This window comes from Poecilia reticulata, linkage group LG20 (assembly GCF_000633615.1).
Source record: "Poecilia reticulata strain Guanapo linkage group LG20, Guppy_female_1.0+MT, whole genome shotgun sequence".
Lineage (NCBI taxonomy): Eukaryota > Metazoa > Chordata > Actinopteri > Cyprinodontiformes > Poeciliidae > Poecilia > Poecilia reticulata.
The window spans coordinates 23,645,412-23,665,212 of record NC_024350.1 but is presented as its reverse complement, the minus strand read 5'-3'; the positions used below and the strand labels follow the sequence as shown (position 1 = coordinate 23,665,212).

Sequence of the window (19,801 nt, the reverse complement as noted above, 5' to 3'; positions counted from 1 at the left end):
GTAATATGATTGATATCATTATATATGGACTGCTATGTTATTTCAGTGTTTGCAAATATCCTCTAGACTAGTAATCTTACATTCAAGCATCTTTTAAAGCAATGGCCTGAAAAAAATGTTGACTTGTTCTGGTTTAAAGAAAACAACATTTTCTTCACCATTGCACGGTTTATTTATTCCGCTTTCTGCCAACATCAGGACGTCTCAGAAATGAAACCGGGGAGACAAATGCTAACTTTTCAACCTCAACGTATTTCCATGCCTGACTTGTTTGCTTCAGTATGGTAAAACGGCTCAGGCAGAGTGCAACTGTGACATTTATATTTAACCACTCGGTTATCGGTGCCTTTTTAGAGAACAGCTTTTCTCATTCTGTTCAAGTGAATCCAATTTAAAGTCGGTCAGTTTGAATGTGTAGTGGGGAAGCTGCAATGCTTTGAAAAAATTCCCTCTGAAGCTGCTTTATCTTTCGAAATGTATAATGTCACGGTTGGAACACAAAGTAGGACACTTTGGCTTTTATATATTGGACTATATTTGATTTACAGCTTGAAATATTTGACCCTGACATTAAAAGTCCCAGAAATGTAACAGGGATCCTTGCATTTATAATTCATATTGTGTTTCCGATTTCCATTTTCACCATTTTTATCTTTGCAGAGAGAAATAAAAAGATTCAAAAGACTGCATTCAGAAGCGCTCTACACTCGCCAGGCACATTAAAAGGTACACCTGTTCAACTGAGCCAGGTCCATGTGTTCAGTCATCCAGACACGATGAAGATCACCTGCTGGTTTTCGAATCAAGAAGCAATGTAATGGAACCAATGTAACGGCAATGTATCCATCATCTGATGCCTACTTTTAGGAGGATAATCCATCTTGCTACAAAACTCAAATCATCTGGTTTGTTTCTTTAGCACAACTGCTCCAGTGGCCTCAGAGGCCAGCAGTTGCAGTACTAGCAAACTGTACCTGATAATAGTCTCCCTTGTGCGTTATTGGTCTGTGAGTCAAAAAGTGACTTCATGTATATATTTTTTTTCATTTTATGATTTAATTTGCTAGTTGCTTTCTTTCTCTTATATCTGCCCCCTAATAGGGAAACTATAAGAAACATCAATAAAAACAAGATTGTACTTCTGTTGTAACTGGCCTGAAGGGAGGATACAAGTCTTTGCTGTATAAAGACTAGTTTTGAATCCAAAGTAAAAAAAAAAAAAAGAAAGCTTATTTCACAAATGTATTTCCATAAGACATGAGAAGCCATAAGAAATATACCAACAATCTAAAATGATTTGCTCTCTGTATTTGTGTCTTTCATTTGCTATCGGTAAAAAAAATGTGACTTGCCACTCTGTTGATTTAAATACATAATTCTTTTTCATAAAGTGCCAAAAGCTTGCATAAAGAAATTTGGATTATTTTTTAATCACGATTTTGACATCCACCTGGATAGTCAACTAATAGGACATCATCAAAGAAGTGAGGATCGTATTTATCTAAACGTTTTTTTGGGTTTTTTTTTTTTAGCATTTTAATATCAGTGTTACATATAATACACACATCTACAGGCAAAGAAATATCCGTGCATGTACTGGTTGATCTTAGCACAGAGTGTGTGTGTATGTGTGTTCTGCTGTCTCTGGAACAGGGTAGGTACATCACCACAAAAACATGTATCTGTGTTGTTGTCGATCCTCAGATGACGGTCATTGACCCTCATGCAAATAACAAAATAACAGACAGACGTGATAGAACTCCACACACCCCTAAGCCACACCTCCTGCAGACTGACCCAAAGTTCAACAACTCCTGCACCATGTGAAAAACAGAAGAAAAAAAAAGCTGTGCCACTAACCCCATTAACCAGTGCCCGCCTATATATAAGAGTACCTGTGAATGAAATGAGAGCTAACCTGGCAAGTTTGTGTTTAAAGTAAGAACTAAGGATTTCGTCACCTTCTCCATCGCAACAAGATCATTAGCTGCCTGGTAAACATTTTCATGTATCTATTTTTTTCCAGTTATATTATAATTTCAAATACTTTGATGTTGCATTGTGAAAATTGCAGTAACTTTTGGGAAACATTCATGAAACATTTCCCCGAAGGTCCTTTGAAGATAACAGTTGCAAAAAGAACGGCTCACCTGATACTTCAGAAGGTCGCACTGTGATGTTGAGCCTATCCTTCAGAGAACCTTCAGGGAATATTTAGGGTACTGTGTGTATCCATGGTATCACCACCCACAATGGGGTTGGAGAGGTTTGGGTAGCTGTATTACTCTAATAATTCTGTTCAGGTCTCTGGCCAATAATTCAAGATTTCATTCTTGATGAAGAAAGGCCATGATAGTTTGTGTGCTTCACCTGGAGTAAAGAAATTAGGGAACCGCTTTGGAGGTGGTTCAAAGTAAGTGCCCTAGTTCCTGGGGCACTGCAGCTCAGCCCTTATAAGGCAACAGAGTGCCACTTCCACATGGGCCACTACCAGCAAAATGCCAGGTGCAATTTTAGACATGATCTGGATCTTGGGATGTGGAATTTTGTCCTTAAAATGGGCAGTGACGGTCATATTTTTTATCATAAAAATATAATTTAAAAAATGACTGAATTGGGACCAAAACTAAAATATATTTTTGTCATTAAACTACAACTAAATGGGTAAAAATGAACCCTGCTGGTTATCGTCTGATTGTGAAACACAGCGAGGTTTTTGATGAATGCCTCTCTTTGGAAGTCAAGGTTTTAAAAGAATTGCTCAGTTTCTACTTTCACTTCTGTCCCAGAACCACCTAATCTCTGTGCGTCTGTCTGCACCGGACGAAGGGGCGGGGCAGAGGCGTCACGTCATATCAGCCGCCGCGCTCCGATTGGCTGCCGACTCTCACCCGACACAGCTGAGATTGTTTTCTGCAGAGGAAGCTGCTGTTCTCGTTGGAATGATCAGCCCTTCTTTACTAGCTGAATGAAGCAACACGGCGTGTTTACCGAAGAAGATATGAACAAAACAACGTCATTTGTGTGACTGTTGTAGAGAGCAGGAAAACAAAGCGGGGGGGGGGATCCTGGCTGCATGAGCAGGCGTGGAGGTTTCTGTTTGAATCAGACTCTGAAACCGTCTAAAGAGCAAGGTAAGGGGGCCAGAATCCTGACTAGTCTCACTTCAATCCTTTTTTTTTTAGCATCACCCTAATAAACTTATCTGTCTATTTATGACAAATAGAGCAAAAGTGCCAAATGCCCAGACTAGACGACCACTGCTGGAGCTGCTCTTGTTCACCGAAGGCTGAGACCAAGCATTCGTCCGGAGCGAACTGGTTCGCTTCCAAAGCTGAAGAGATGATGTCCATCATCACCGCGATGCTTGGCAGCGCCTACGGCTCCCTGCACGACGTCCGCACCGCCAACCTCATCCGGAGGGGTCTGGTCCTCTTCACAGTGGGGGCATTTCTGGCGCTGGTGCTCAACTTGCTGCAGATACAGAGAAATGTCACTCTGTTTCCCGAAGAGGTGATGACAACTCTGTTGTCATCTGCCTGGTGGATCCCCCCATGCTGCGGGACAGGAGCTGGTGAGTGGGCCATTCGCTTTATAAAACACTTTCCTACCGTGTGTCAGTGGTTGCTAACTTGGGGACAAAATGATACATTAGCCTTTATACATGAAGAAAAACTAATAATGTATTGAGCGAGTAGGGCGCTTCCTTCTGTTGTTCATTTGCTTGCAGATACATAAGGTTATCATCCACAAGCTACAGTCTAAATTTGGTATGTCAACCAGCTTGTTATCAAAAAACCTGAGTATAGACGCGTAATAGAGATGCCTGCCTTGTGATTGGCTACTCACTACGTGAGGTGTGCGCTCATTGGTTGATGTCATAACGGGTGAGCTGAAGGCCCTCCCTGAAAACCCCGGACACATCCGTGTTTGGCTCCTCCCCCCATGTGCTGCAAGGCAGAAAGAGAAATGAAACAAAAAATGATGGAGATTTTTTTTTTTTGTCTTTTATTTAACTTCATAGTTCCTTGAAAGCGATTTTTGTATTTCCTTTCACGAAATTATAGGAAAAGGCAGCTGCTGTGTAATGCGTTGAATTAAATAAAAGCCATTAAAACGGTTATACATGGGGTTATGTAATCTAAAATAACAAGCAGAAATAAACAAATTTTCCTTAACATATGTTGGCTACACATTTCTGTTTTAATAAATGTTAAGTCTTCCATGCTGTAAAAGGTTGTTATTATAAATTAGGCTGAGTTTGTGACATAAAGAAATGCACAGGTGGTTATATGTTGGAGATTTCCAGATTCCCTTTGTGTGAACTAGTTAATTAGGACCAGCCATGGGCTAGATGCTTAACAGTAAGCTATTGATTAAGACAGCTATATTAAATTTATCTTGAAAATATATTTGGTGTCATTTTGGTTTAGTACATAAACCTAAGACAAAATGGAAAATAAATATCAGCTAAATTTACTATCAGTTTTCAGGGTTATTTGTTTATTGTCCAGAATAACAAACTATTATATAACAATATATTATATAACAATTATATAGTATAACAAAGTATTTTTTAATATAGATACACATAAGACAACTATATTAGCTAGTTAATTTGATGGGTTCACAGAACTTGTAGATTGTCAACACTGGTTTCCAGACCGCCTTACCTTGACATCCAGGGTTCATGTTAATCCAGTTAGTTTAGTTTACAGACAAATAATTCCCTAGCACCAGATGTTTGTCTTGTGAGGTAAAAGTGCAAGAGCCTTCTTTTAGCCAGCTGTCAGACAGTGTGCAGCGACATGTTGGCAGGTTTTCTACATAGCCTGATAAAATCTTTAACAGTGTTGTGTTTATTTCACGTGTTGTTTACGCCATGTGAGTTCCTATAGTGTTGTTGAAAAGTTGTCCTTACTTCCTGACTTCATTTTGTCCTTTGTTTTTTTTTCTTTCCTCACTTTCTTCCTTGTGTATTTCATTCTTTTCTTAACTCTGTCAATTCCTAATTTGTGTCTTTTTATTCTTCTTGAAACAGAGTGTAAGTATAATGAAATGAATTTTGTTCAGTTTTTAACCACAGAAACAGTGAAGTTCAAACTTGATATTTTTGGCACATTTTAGCTACAAATTTCACTGTATTTTGTTGAGCTCTCACAAATGAAGGAAGATATTGAAGTTCAGATATTTCAGATATTTTGGAAAAACTAGGTCTTGTTTTCCTTACACTTCACCATTATCCTCCAATTTGTATTGATCTTTGTAATAAAATCTTAATAAAATGCATTACAGGCTATAATATAACAATATAAAAGTTAAAGGATTTGAATACTTTCACAGTGCCCTGCATGAGTGCAAATGAGTCACTAAGTAAAACAAAACCATGTTCAGCAGATAATCTTTCCCAGCTTTCTCAGGATTGGCTCACTGTGGGTCACACAATTTTCTGCTTATCTTGTATAATTCAGACCTGTTTGTTCCTCTTTTTCTTTTTGTTGCAGCTGTTATCGGCCTTCTCTATCCCTGCCTCGACAGCCATTTGGGTGAGCCGCACAAGTTCAAGAGAGAGTGGGCCAGTGTGATGAGATGTATCGCAGTGTTTGTCGGAATCAACCACGCAAGTGTTGTATCCTTTCTCAAAGGCCTGATTCCCAAGCCAAGTTCTTCTCAAAAGTTGTAGTAAATTCCTGCAGAGGTTACGGTTTGGACACAACGACCGACTTTAACATTTGTTATTGATGGAACTCGGTCACAATCGGCCAGACAAATATTTGCTTGAGATCACAGTCCTACACATCCTCCCGTTCTGACGTCAATCCGTTCGACTTTGCCCTTAACTTACGCTAACCCAGAAACTAGATTTCGCCAACAATGTTCAGCTCTCCCTGACCCTGGCCGCCTTGTCTTTGGGCCTGTGGTGGACGTTTGACCGCTCCAGAAGTGGCTTTGGCTTGGGCATCACCACCGCCTTCCTGGCTACCGTCATCACACAGCTGCTGGTCTACAACGGAGTGTATCAGTGAGTCAACCAGTTTTCGCTCACAGTGTTGTACTTGTTGGTCCAGAGACAGGAAACCTGGGGGATTTAAGCTGACAGTAAAATTTTATATATAGTCGCACATGCTTAAGCTATAATTGCAGGACTTTTTCAAACTACATGTTCTCTTATTAACCTACTCAATATATAATATACAAACATATACACACCATCGTTCTGACAGACTACAAATGAAGGGGAGCAATAAAGCCATAAAGGTATTTATCACCTGACATCCATGCCTTTCCGGCACATCTTCAAAAGAAATCTGCTAGTGAAACTGACTTAAAACTATGTATCTATTTCATTAAAATCAAACATCCCCCGTAAGTGTTTTCCAGTCCCTCTGTAAATTTGTAAAAGTGCATATTTTAGCCTCAAATAGGGGTTTCAGACATTAACTAAAATCCTCCATCAACAACATTTTCTGAAACCTACACTGTATGAGGCATTGTAGTTGGGTAATCGCAATTTCGAAACTTTTTGTACTTAACTGCCCCAATCTGCTTATCAAATTTAGCCAAAAAAGGACAACAAAAAAAAGGTCTGTGGACCGTTTTACTGCAATTTAAATGCTTTCTAAATCCAGAACTGCTCAGTTATAAAATCTTAAGTTTTTCTAAAAGCCTTAACAGTTATTTAATAATCCGCTTTATTCCTCTTTTTCAGGTACACATCTCCAGACTTCCTGTATGTGCGCTCCTGGCTCCCCTGCATATTCTTCTCAGGCGGTGTCACTGTGGGCAACATCGGACGGCAACTGGCCATGGTAACATTTGCTGCCTTTTCTTTTGGGTATTTAATTCTGTACGAAAGGTTAAACTTGCAAACTGATGCCTAACGTAACACTTACATCACACAGTTTAAGAATGTTGGTTGTTCTTAGATCAATAAAGCTGCCTTTGATAAAAGTATGAGAACCCTTTGTTTCTGCTATTGATTATCTGTATCAATCCCATTGACCAATCAGAGGCCACTTGGTTGTCAAAGTAGTTTTTCGCTCCAGATGTTTTAGTGGAATACGTCACATTGACTACCAAGCTGAAATTCTGAGATCGCTTTTATTCTGCTGTATTTGCTCAGAATAACTCCACTCCATGTATCTCCATCAGCCTCCATGCCATTCATTAATAAAAACAAAGACTTTTAAAGGGCTCCTATTCGCCACATATGTTTTTTTTAGCAATTATATAGCAGAGCCACAGAGCTCGCTCGCAAATAAAATTGTGAATTGGTTTAAATTTTTTGCAAACAGCATTGCATGCCCCCCCAACCCCCCTTGCTTTTCTGTCATAATTATCCCATCAAGTCAGCTTTGATGTCTTCATTAAGCTAGTGCCTGGAAGCCTCACCTCATTCTGTCTGTAAAGTAAGAGTCCCGTCACTCCCTCAGTTTGACTCAGCGAGAGCGTGAAAGCAGATTAAGAGCTCTTGTTTTTCACAGTCGCTGCGAGGCGCTGAGAGCTAGTCAGGACTCGGCTGACCAGAGGGTCATTCGCTGCTTGTTTTTGTTTGCGATGAGGCCTGTGGAATGCTGGCACAAGTCTGAACGTGGGGGTTTAGTTTGCAGTTTTTTTGTTGTTGTTTTTTTCCCCCTTTTTCTCCTTCTGGTGCTTCGGCTAAGGATCAGGGGGCGAATTAAGTTGTTGTTTTTTGCGCCACCATTTTTTTTTGTTGTTGTTTTCAGAGCATCTTTATTAAGATTCATATGTAAGCCTATTTTTCTAATATATATCCAGACTATAAAGTTCTAAAATACAACATTATCCTTTAGCCCTGTATATTTTAATCGAAAATTCGTATATATAATTTTGCAAGCCAAACGCACAACATTAGCCTATGACTGAAAAGTGACATTAGTCATAGACTTTGATACATTTCAATGTCTCTACTCGTGTATTTGAGTTTGTGTTTTTCGTCTCAGCTGATTGCTTTTCACCTTCGTCTTTCCTCAGGGTGGCGTTGAGAAACCTCACATGGACTGAACTGTGAACTGCACAAGTGCTATAGAGGAAGACCTTAAGTGAAGAACATTTTAAGCAGAAATGGATTAACAGGAAAGGAAGAATGAGAAGGATAACCTGAGAAAAACCGACTCCTTGTTTTCGACTCCATCCTTTGTTCTAATAACAAAGTACAGGTCAATTCTGCCCCATCAGCTAACGTGCCATGCCCTTCGAATCTTCTTGCAGCCAAATGAATCGCCATTCCCGATGTCCTCCATTAGCATTAAGGCATCCTTCGCACTAAACTGGAGGATGGACTTGGCCTTGTTTTGATTTTGTTGTTCATTGTCTCATGTGACAAATGGACACACAATGATTTTGTTTCATGAAGTGGACTCCTGTGTGCGCGAGTGTTTGAGCGTGGATGTAGTACGGTCTTAGCAGAAAAGACTTGACGATTTTGCAAAGATGTCTTGAGATTTTCTTTTTTTTTTTTTTAAACCTGACTGTAATATGGTCATAAAAGGGAAACTTAGTCTGAGTGGGGACACGCCTGTCTTCACTCTTTCATAGAATTGTATTCAGCGATATTGCATGTTCCCCATCAAACCAAATTAAAGTATTTATTTTTAGAAAGTTTTCACTGAACTAGCAGACGCATGTGGGATTCAGATTTAGGCTCTTCGGTTCTTGAGGAATAGTTTGGGAAATTATTTGCTTTCTTTCAAACTTTAACTTTAGCTGAACTACTTTAAATTGTCTATGTAAAAAAAAAAACGCACAAAAAACCCCACATGATTTCTCAAAGGTGAATTTTAATGTACAGTTAATTTAGACTTGCTTTAAATTTTCAAGAGCCTCCTAATTGTAAATGCAATTCATAAGCTCCAGTTCCCTCACCTCATCAAAGTTGGAGCAAAGTTTTTATACGAGGCCTTGCAGATTAGATGCGATATGAGTAAATAGTTGCAGGATTGCTTATTTCTTGCATCAGACCTCGCAGGGTTGCAGATCTGCAGCTGGACTTTTCTAAGAGTTTCTTATTTGGAAATTGCGCTTTGAACATGGGGAGCAAAAATAAATAAATTTGCTTAGCTTTTCTGCAAATGGCAAAACGGGCTTGTTGCTTGGTTAGTTCCAGTAAAAATGAAGATGAGCTTTGCATTTGTTTTCAGGATTTCAGAGGAAAGCAAATGGTTTCCCACAGTGTTGGTTTATGTAGAAGTGGATAGTTGAAATGAAAAGCAAAATGGTGGTATGTAAAAAGTGCCATTGTTCAGAATACTCTATACTAAGAGAGTATAAGCACATGCATTTGTGTTTAAGAGGTACACTGCAAGACATTTGGGGCACCTCATGCAAAACTTGACAGCGTCTTCTTTGATTTTATGTTTTGCTTGTAAAAAAAAAAAAAAAAAAAAGAAAAAAAAGTACAATATTGACTTGCAATTGGTTGTCAGTACAATATCTATTTTTTTACAGACTGTATTTTCTATCGTTTTAGATCCGGGCAACAAAAAAACAAAAAAAACAGGATTGTAGTTGAAAGGAAAGGAGAATGTCCCATTAGTATATAACCTTTAGGAGCTACATGTCTCGTAGAATCATGTGATCACGTTCATTTTCCCAGTCACATCTTTAAAAAAACTCACTTCAACAGTTTGGGAACATGCACCGATCAAATGTGTGGGCGAGACATTATTACTTAAGATTTGCAATCTGTGATTGCCTGTGTTTTATAGAATTTAGTGCTTTTGTCACTACAAGGGTTTAGTTTCCTCCTTTGTGTAGAGATATTGTCATTAGTGCTTGTACGTGTAAAAGCATTCTGCCGATGTAATCACACAGGTATTGCCACACTAGACCGACAGTATGTTTAGTGTTTAGGGGTCAAGAGGATTAAGTGCAATCACACCACACATGAGCCGATTATTCTTATTTATTATTATTCTTGACAAAAGGCTTAGAAATAATCTGTGTACATGCAGTGTGAGTTGCTTGGAGAAAAACAAAAAAAAAAAGCAATAACGTCGTCTTTTTTTTTTTTTTTTTTGTCAGATTTCATGCCTTTGGAGTCAACACCAGTGACTCTCACTGGAGACGAGATAAAAAAAAATTCTATGTTGTGTCAAACTGTTGATTGAAGTTCATTGTGTAGCATTATCTAAGGATACCTGATATATTTCTTTTTAAATGTGTTTGGTGGCAGACCGCTCCAAGTGGAGTCTGCATTAATTCAGGTATGCTAAACAAGAGAGGAAGCTTTATTTATTGTATTTTTTTTTTCTTGTGGCATATCACCTTGTTTTGATGTGTTTTAATTCTGTCTTAAATTTGAGCGATGTGTGGTTTTTTTTTTTTTGCTACCTTGAGTTCAAGTGAAAAATAAAAAAAAACCTGACAATATCTGTGTTGTCATTAGAATCATGAAGGGTTGAAAGAATGAGTTTTTTATATTTGAACAATTTAATACTGAAAATAAAGTAAGCAGAAAATGTAGTTTTCACCCAATAATTTTAGACAAAAATCTGATGACATAAGTGAAAAGTCATGATTATTATTTTTATTATTTCGAACATAATAGACATAAAATCACACACATGAACAAGGAATGCAAAAGACATTTTTGTACAATAATCTTAACATGCTCAGATGATTTCTTGTATGGTGCAGATACCGTCTAATAATTGTGGTTCTACAAATTACACACACCACTTTGCTCTTTTCGTAATTACCTAATAATTGAATTTTACATCAGATTATTTTTTAAATGGTGATCTGAGTGCATTTTCTTATTTAAAAAATACTATAAGATAAGTTGATTCTTTAAAATGAAGTAAAATATTAATTTGTATTGTAGTAAAATAATCTGTCTTTCCAAATTAATCACCACTCTCAGTGCCAGTAAACCTTGAAAATTCACCTCATCTTCACTATTTAACAAAAGATAGTTCAGACTTCATGGGCTTGTACAGAAGAAGCATAGATTCACAGCTCAGATTGATAAATCTTCCAACAGCATAACTATTAAGTCATGCACTTCACAAACCTGCTAGAAGAAAACCACGTCTGTAGTTCTCCACAGACCTGGGCACAGAAAGTGGAGGAAGGAGATTTAGTCAGATGAGACCAAACCTGAACGTTTTTCTTTGCATACATGTTTGGTAAAAAATTTCAATACAACATGGTGGTGGCAGCGTCATGAAACGGAACTTGGCCAGAGTTGATAAAATAAAGACGCGGTTGCAGCTACATGAAGGAAAACGGCAAAAGACTTCAGGTTGGGGTGTAGGTTCGCCTTCAGGCTCTTTACACTATTCTATTTTTCATAGAAACAATCAAAAATCACATCCTTCTCCTTACAAAGCAGTTATGAGTTTTTGCTTGCACGTCAAAGATTTTTAGTTTCACAAGTTATGAAAAACACATCTTGTCCTTCAGAACAATGGAACCATTTACACCACAAATGTTACACAGGGAAGCTTTTATTGAATCCCGTTAGTGGTGAGCTATACAAAACAGCTACAGTTTGCAACTCACTGATTTTAAACAGTTTCTGAAATAAAAGTTAAAAGACAAAAAAAAAAAAAAACACCTCTTCCATTGTTGGTGAAAACACCACTAACCCAAACAGTTTTTACTATAGCTCGTTGAATTTACTGAAGTCTCAGTCTATATCAGAATTAAGCTGTCTGGGGAGCTGGTGACTGTCTCTGCTGCCACGGCGAAGCTCAATGGATGAGGACGCTCTTTTGTCCCTGCGCTCTGTCAGTCCCCAAAGCCACCATGATGTCTTTGGCTGCATCTTCCTTCTCCTTCCTCTTCTTTGTGGGACCATCACCAATGAGCCAAATAGACCTGAAACTGCTGCCCTCCCACTTGTGTGTCACTAGGATCATAAGAGACTGCCCCTCCTGCTCTTCCTGCCTCTGTCTGCCCCATCCCAGAACACGCCTTTCTGCAGGGCAGCCTTCTATTTATACCTAGTGGGGGACTGACAGTTAACCTTTTGCACTGGGGGGACATTTCTGGGAGAGCAGCCAATGTCTGGAAGCTAGTCTGAATAAACCCTCTGTCTATTTATCTAGGTATCTATGTATGTAAGTCTGTCTGTCTGTATATAGATAGATATATATATATATATCTAGATATAGACATATATCTAGATATCTATGTATACATATACAGTATATAGATATCTATATATGTGGCAATGATCCAGCGCCACCCGCCCTCTCTCCCTCCTCTAAGGAATGGTAATTGGCTGACTTTCAGCCTCTTTTTATTTACAGTCACAGCAAACTGAAAGACTCCATTAAGGCACCTTCTCTCTGCCAACAGCACCACCACCCTACCCCCTCCTCACTCATAAGCTCGATCCTTCCTCTAGGGCACTGAGACGGGCCTGGCTGGGCCCCGATCTGATCTATCGGTTTGCCCCTCTCTAGCTCTGTCCTGGCAGACAAACACCGACCCGAGTTGCATTCTGGTGGCTTTAACCCTTTAGCTCTGAAAGTAGATCTGCCTTTGACTGTTTTATTTCACACTTCACTTTTATGTCTTAAAAAAACCTATTGTTTTGAAACAAATACGGAATGGAGTCAGTTATTCGAACGGTCTCTCTCATCCAGATGGCCCCAGCTGAGGTGAGATCAATCTTTATTGATTGGAGGGGAAGGAGTTGCAATAAAGCAGCAACAACAAGATAGAAACATCCACCAGGCAACGCATAAATGAACAAAAACGTACAAATGTGTAAAAAGAAAACGAAGAAAAAGAAGGTGGAAGTTTGCATGAATTGGACATTGCTTTTGGGCTTTGAATGATTGGTTTGAGCTCCTTCTTTGGAGGAGCGCAACATACAACTTCAATGGTTGTGAAAGAAAACTATCAATTTATTGTGTTACACAGGTTTAAATATAACCTTGCACCCCAGCTGATATTTAGTTGAATGTTCTATAACAGGTTATTGCAAAACTAAACAGCTGAAATTCTTACTGGACATTTGATCTCTTGATTTCATGCTATCCAAAGCCAGTTTTGATATATTGTTAGGGATTATGATTCACAATTTCCTCTTGTGGCCACAGAACATTTAACAGAACCTCAGAATAACACTACCACCACCGAGCTCGACACTTGAAAATATTTTTTCTTAGTGGCCAAATAGTCCAATCATTATGTCATTCAATTAAAAACACAAGCTTCTCCAGAAACTATTTGACTTATTTGTGTGGACAGCTGCTCTTTGTTGACCTTAGAGGTGTCTATATTGCAACAGGTGGTTATTCTTTGGCTTGCTCGATCTCAGTCAGTGGTAATGTTAAACTCCCATTATTGTAATCCCTGATAGTGGTGTTCCATCATCTTCATCTGCTTTCAGGGTCCTAGGTTGCTCTTAAACACCCGACCAATTTCATTTCCTCTGACAGTGAGGCTTTGACTCCGATGGTTGAACCTTGGACACAGCTGGGTGTTTTGGCAGGAAGATGATAATTCCAAATACAATTGTAAATAATAATTAATACACAACATATACATTGTTCATTTTTACTAAGTAGCCTTGATTAAGGAGTTATTGAAATCTATAAATATTACTTAGCAGCTTTCCCATGTGAAACTATCAATGTTCCATGACAAAAAAATATATATAAAACTGTTTAAAATAAAGAAAAACAAAGTGACAGAAATAATTAAAAGCAAATACACAGGGATATTTAAAAGGTTCTTAATGAAAACAATGTTTAAATAAGAATCTCTTCAGTTGCTGTTTTTATGAAACGTGTGAACATGTTTCAAAAATTATCAGCAGATTCAATGTTTCTCCTCTACACAAAGTCATTTAAATTGAGTTTAACACATATTAACACTAGTAGTTGTAATATTTGTTCTGTTTCCTCATAATTATCTTATTGTTGTTTTACTTTTGTGCAGCACTTCAGCTGCTATGTCATATTTTACGTGCTTTAAAAATAAAGTGGCATGTTATGGTGATACATTAAAAAGTGAACAGATTTTTTTTATCCATAGTTTAACTTTTGTTTTTCTCTCCCTTGTGTGACACAAGGGAGAGTAAAGCTAAAGATCCCTAACGTGAGTACTAAACTCCGTAGGCATACTTTCATATTTATATAAAACATGTTTTATATAAACATATATAAAATATGTGGAAAACAACTCACAACTCTTAAAACTCACACATTATTAAGTGTACATTCTACGTCACTTCAAGTAAGTTTTAAAAAGTAAGTTAATTTAATGAATGCTTTAAATCAGCTTTGGTCACAAATTTGTGACCTTTTCTTGAAAACCTTCCACTCGACATTTTTTCTTTTAACCCACCGTGCTTTTGAGAACTTCTCAAAATCCATCTAAAAATGTTTTTTGCAATAAAGCACAAACTACATATTATAAGGAAGCTTTGCCTCCAAATAAAGTGAAGAAATTGTCTTTCATGTTACCACCAGATGACAGTGTTTATCCTCTCAGCCAATCTGGACAAGACATCGGTGGACCCCTAGTGGAGGGACAGGGAACTGAAATGTCTTAAAAAAGCTTTCTCAAACCAGCAGTTCTTCAACATTTTTTTTCTTATAATTCAAGTGTTCTTTGTCTTTATAAATCATAAAATGAGTGCTCTTCTGTAATCTGAGAAAATAAGCTCTAAAGTGTTAAAATTGCATGTCCGAGTGAAGAAAGCACATTGATAACTTAAAAGATTTATATATAATTTCCTTAAAGTCTGATGAGCATACATTTTTGCATTTGAAAAAGATGCATTATTAAGTGGCAGCAGGAATATTATTGTTGGAATATTTATCTGGCGCTGCAGCGGGCAAGCTGAGTTACATGCATGATGGAAAAGGTCAATGAAATAGATTGAGAGTGGAGAAAATCCTTGCACACTCTTATTTCTCCGCCAAAAGGTCTTCGGCAGCATTAATGTGCTGCTCCCTCTGATAGATAATGAAAGATTGCGTGTATGTATAAGTGATGGAGGGAGAGAGGGGAGGAAAGTGAGGAAGGGGGCCGTTTAGGTCTACTGAGTCTTCATTACACCAGAGCAGAGTCCACTCCTGTCCTTTGCCCTCGCTCATTGCCTGTGCCGGCCAGGAATAATGAATTACAGTTGATGCCATGGGAGAGAGGGAGGAGGGTGAATGACTGGAGTCCATTTTAGATCAAATTACGTCTCAGATCCCATTCAAATGGCAGTCTCAGGCTGCTCTTTGGCTTCTCTGTGTACCCCTGTCTGCAGGGTAAATGATCCGTTCACACCTCTTTTCCAGCATTTTTAGAGGCCATTATTTCCACTTTTCCTGCTTTGCTCCATGGTAAATTACCCAAAAATAAATAAAACAAACAAACAAAAAAAAAAAAAAACACTGATACAGCATCAACTTTAAAAGGATAAACAGCCATCGTCGTGATCATCACGGTGGAGTGGAGGATTTATCAGTTCAGTCAGCGAGCTCAGCCACATCCATGTTGCTTTCCTCCTCTTCCTTCTGCAGGACAATAATAAAAATGACAGCGTAAACCTGTAGTGATGCCACATTATGCATGCCATCCAAGCAAATTCTTGCCAGTGTAAATTAAACACACCTAGAGCATCTCACAGCACCGATCGGACTCTGCGATATCAGCCAGGCCAATGACGTTGAAAATTAATGGAATAAATCAAGATCCATTCCACTATCTGTCTCGAAGTCGACCAATTTTAGGAACTCAACGACAGAAAGGTTAATAGTAGAACGCGGGTCGACAAGCTCAAAATTTACTTTAGAAGAAATCAGAAAGCAAAGAATAAAAGAGAGAGAAGTTGTTTTGTTTTTTTTATTGGAATTTAACGTGCTAGACCAACACAAAGTAGAGGACAATTGCAAAAGGAAATTAAAAGGATGGATGATTTTTGATTTGAGGACAAGTGTGACATACATACATTTATGTTAAGTTCCCAACATCTTGTTGAACTGCCTTTCCTGTAACTACAGCTGCTGTTATTTTTTAGGATATTTTTTAGGCACTGGAATTGTTGCCCAGATAGCTCAAGCTCAGTCAAACTAGACAGAGAAGCATATGATAACAACAATATCTGAGCCTTACACATTCGAAATCAAATTTTAGTCAGGACTTTGACTGGACCATTCTAACTCTTGAACACGCTTTGGTCTGGCTTCATGTTTACTCTGCAGTCTTTTGCAGCCTCTGGCAGGATTTCTTTCAGTATTTTTGGACTGACTGCAAGAGAAAAGCATCCCCACATTATAAACATTATAATACTGCCACTACTGTGTTTAGTCATGATGAGACAGTGTTCTGGATGTTTTAGACCAGGAATAATGTTTCGTACGTTGGCAAAAAAAAAAAAAGTTTTGGATCCGAGTGCCTGCCTGTTCTCTAATGAACCTCCAAGGTCGTAAGGGACCAGCAGTAGGTATACTGACATGAACTCAATGACAGGCGGACTCCGTTTGAAAAGGTGGATTTTTAGGACAAGCTGTTGCTCTGGATTTTATGTGTGGGGAACGAGAATATAAGGGTTGGACATAAATTCACACCACCCTATAGATTTCTATTTAAATATTTTCTGTGTCGTTTCCGTTCCTTGCATTAGTACCTTATGTTGGTTATCCCAAAATGAGCCCCAGTAAAATACATATTTAGCATTAGTTATAAGTGAGAACAGAGCACATTCTAAATATTTGTAAGGCTTCCACAATAAGTCTGTGTTGTCATTTTGAATAATGTAAATCAATGGACACTTAATGACCTAGTCAAAGCTTGCAGCTTCACCCACAAAGGTCAGTGTTTGCCATGTACTGATTACTCTGTGTGTGTGTGTGTGGGCAGACCTGCTTTGAGCTTCTCAGCTGAGAAACGTTCAGAGTTGGCATGGCTGAAAGTTAGTGCTGCGGTGCTGACGAGCCCGACGAGCCCGTGCTCCCGATAAGTGACAAATTCACAACATATCCGCGATGTGGGGGGTAAAAACAACTCAGGTGCGGCAGCGTGGGAGGGAAGGGGAGAAAGGAACTTGGGCGCACATGGCACTTTCAGGGGAGTCCGGCACTATTTTGGCGAGTTTGACTGCAAAGGGCGCGGTGCCACACAGGAAGAGGGGTCGGGTAACCGCTCCTGGCTGACCTCCTTTATCTATAATTAAAGCTGGGAGCTGAGCGCAAGGACATAGCTTAAATTGTTTTCTCGCCTTTAAAAAAAATAAATACATAAAAAAATGTAGATAAAGCAATGCTTTTTAAAGTTTACATAAAGGTTTTTCAACTTCAGGTACACTTTTAAAACTCACTTTCGGGGTCTCGTTTTTTGTGCGTTCTTTTGCAGGCTCATGTTTGAGCGATTTTCTTTTTAGAAAAGGACTCGTCACGCTGCGCGACAAACGTTGACTGTGTTTTGTGTTGCACGCACCCGTCAGGAGAAAGTCGAAAAGGCTCTCTGTCAACTTTACGCGAGTTTCATGTTATTGCATTTTTCCTTGTATAGAGGCTGGTTAAACTCTCAGAGCAAGAAATCTGTGTTTACTCTGCAGCAAGTGCTCTCCACCTGTCCATCTCCCACTTGTTCCTCCCTCCCTGGCATGTCAAAAATCCAAAACATCCCAGATTTGGCCCGCACAAGAGAGTGGAAGATCCACAACTTTTGAGGGATGAACGCAAACTACAGCGCACAGGTGCTGCTGCTTTGATGATTTTTGGCATTGCACGCTCTTTTCTTCCAACTCTTTCTTTGTTTTTTCTCTCTCTTTTAAATAATTGTCGGCAAGTTAACTCTTTTTGTTCCTCTCCAGGTAACTCTGGAACAATCGGATGGCGGCTTGTTTGTTCTGGGTAGAATGGGAATGTAAAGTCTGGAAACTTACAGAAACAGCCACTGCGGACAGAGCATTGATTGGTGTCAGGAGTAAAAACTCCGCACTGAGAACTGCAGACCTGTAGTTCAACGGGACGAGCCAGGGGCCTGGCACTAGTAAAGCATCGCAGACATAGCTGCTCTTTGAATATGAATATGAATATGCATTATACTAATGGAGGGGATCAAAAGAAAAGTGCGTCTATGTAAAAAACAAACGTTTCATGTCATTATTATCTTATTTTAACAGCAAAACATTCATGAAATACTTCTTTGTTGCTTAGAAAGTTGCATGTGGGTTAAAAGACGAGAGATTTGAACGTACGTTTGACTTATAAAAATAAAACAAGACAGATTATTTTGGGGGGAATAAATGCGGGACAATTTATTTACTTATGCATTAATTCACTGCAAGCAATCTTTGTTTATTTGTGTACAGAGTTTATTTACTTACTCGCATATTTATGCTTTTCGTTTAGGTGCAATTTATTCATGAAATCCAGTTTGATTCCTATGGGTTCAGTATCATTTCATTCGTGCAAATTTTATTTATGACTCAATACATATAAAGTCGCAGTTTTACGTAAACTAGCGACTGACGCTAGTTTGTAAAACTGTGACTTTAGTTTGTGACACGCTTTCTTTCCAAAACGATGAAGGAGAGGAGTGGAACCCTTCAATAACTTGATCAATCACAAAATAAACACATACACTTTAAAAAAAAAAAAAAAAAGCAATTATTGACCATCAGACGGGGATTGCTGCCCACATTCGTGCAGCTTTCAGAGCTTCGCTGATGGAAACTCAGGCTGCATTCAATTAGCCTTCATCTAATGTAGCTGAGGCCCTAATTGCGCTCAGGGTGGTAGTTGTTTGCGCTAAGCCCCGTTTGAGGCTTCTGTTGAGAGAAGTAGAAGAAGTAAAAGAAGAAGAAGAAGAAGAAAAAAAGAACAATCTCAATTCAAATGAGACTTATCTACGCCACAACGATCAGACGGATTAAGACTTATTAAAACCTATAAAGGGCTAAAAGCAGAAGATTCCACAGATACAAAGTCCACAGCGTGGCGACTCTAGAGGATTTCTCTGTAATCGCGATGAAATTACGAAAAAAAAAAGAAAATAAAAATACAAACAAATTATATAGACATCATGTAGCTGCAGTGCAATGTGCGAGGAATAAATAAAAGGGGAAATGATTCGTGTAAAGGCAAATATTTAGTCAAAAAAGGGTCATCATAATTTAGGCAATTTGGAGAACCCATGCAATAAGATTCAATTATTAACTGCTTAATAGAACTCAAAGCATCTGGATTGCTTTACGATGTTTAACTTCCCTTTCAGATCTCCTTTGTTTTGTCTTATTTTCACATTTTAACAGGTGTAAATCTCAGCTTAAAAATGTGTCAGTTACCGACTGACTTTTTTTGTTTCTGTTTCCACTCTTACATCCCGTCTTTTAACCCACTCTTAGCTTCTAATATTTTCTATGTCAATGTTCATGCTCTTGGGCGACCCAGGATAAGAAAAGAAAGAAAGAAAAAAAAAACAGGGGGCAGCCGGCTTCCAGACCTTAAAAAAAGTGAAAAAGGGAGGGGGGAAAAAATCATACAGGATCATCAAATAGAAGAGACGTGCTTTCAGGTTTTTGAAAGGACATAGGAAGCTGGAGGATTTGGTGCGACCCCTGCGATGGTGACATAGCCGATATCTTAGGGGACCCCCATTCATCTGGAGGCAAGGATGATGACCGGGAAGAAGGAGGGATGGGTGGATAGGGGGGGACGGGGACGGTGGGGCCGCATCTGCAGAAGGTCCCCACCGCCCTCTGATCAGTGAGCTGGCACACATCACGGCGTCCATTCACAAATCCTCCTCCTGCGCGTCACCTTTTGTAGTACTCCATAGTACTGACGTATACGACAATCCTACCAGGAGAGATTCG

General features: G+C 38.8%; 1 protein-coding gene and 1 long non-coding RNA gene across 2 annotated transcripts in view; one reads left to right on the top strand and one right to left on the bottom strand.

The window, feature by feature from the left end:
* Positions 1-1,889: 1,889 nt before the first annotated feature.
* insig1 (insulin induced gene 1) lies at positions 1,890-9,416 on the top strand. The gene is made up of 7 exons (XM_008396750.2): positions 1,890-1,994; positions 2,790-3,134; positions 3,227-3,574; positions 5,505-5,629; positions 5,856-6,022; positions 6,710-6,809; positions 7,996-9,416. The coding sequence occupies exons 2-7, from the start codon at positions 3,077-3,079 to the stop codon at positions 8,023-8,025; spliced, it is 828 nt and encodes a 275-aa protein (XP_008394972.1). The 5' UTR covers positions 1,890-1,994; positions 2,790-3,076; the 3' UTR covers positions 8,026-9,416.
* Positions 9,417-15,035: 5,619 nt separating this feature from the next.
* LOC108165717 (uncharacterized) overlaps positions 15,036-19,801 on the bottom strand; it is a 47,095-nt gene continuing 42,329 nt past the window's right edge. The window contains exon 5 of the long non-coding RNA XR_001776056.1: positions 15,036-15,494. This is a non-coding gene — a long non-coding RNA (uncharacterized LOC108165717). The remainder of the gene's footprint in view (positions 15,495-19,801) is intronic.

What these genes read in the sequence shown, in the direction of transcription:
- insig1 (XM_008396750.2), top strand. Translation starts at nt 3,077, where the DNA reads ATGAGCAGGCGTGGAGGTTTCTGTTTGAATCAGACTCTGAAACCGTCT. An exon ending in GAAACCGTCTAAAGAGCAAG is followed by an intron (nt 3,135 to 3,226) that starts GTAAGGGGGCCA and finishes TATGACAAATAG; the next exon opens with AGCAAAAGTGCCAAATGCCC. An exon ending in GAATCAACCACGCAAGTGTT is followed by an intron (nt 5,630 to 5,855) that starts GTATCCTTTCTC and finishes ACGCTAACCCAG; the next exon opens with AAACTAGATTTCGCCAACAA.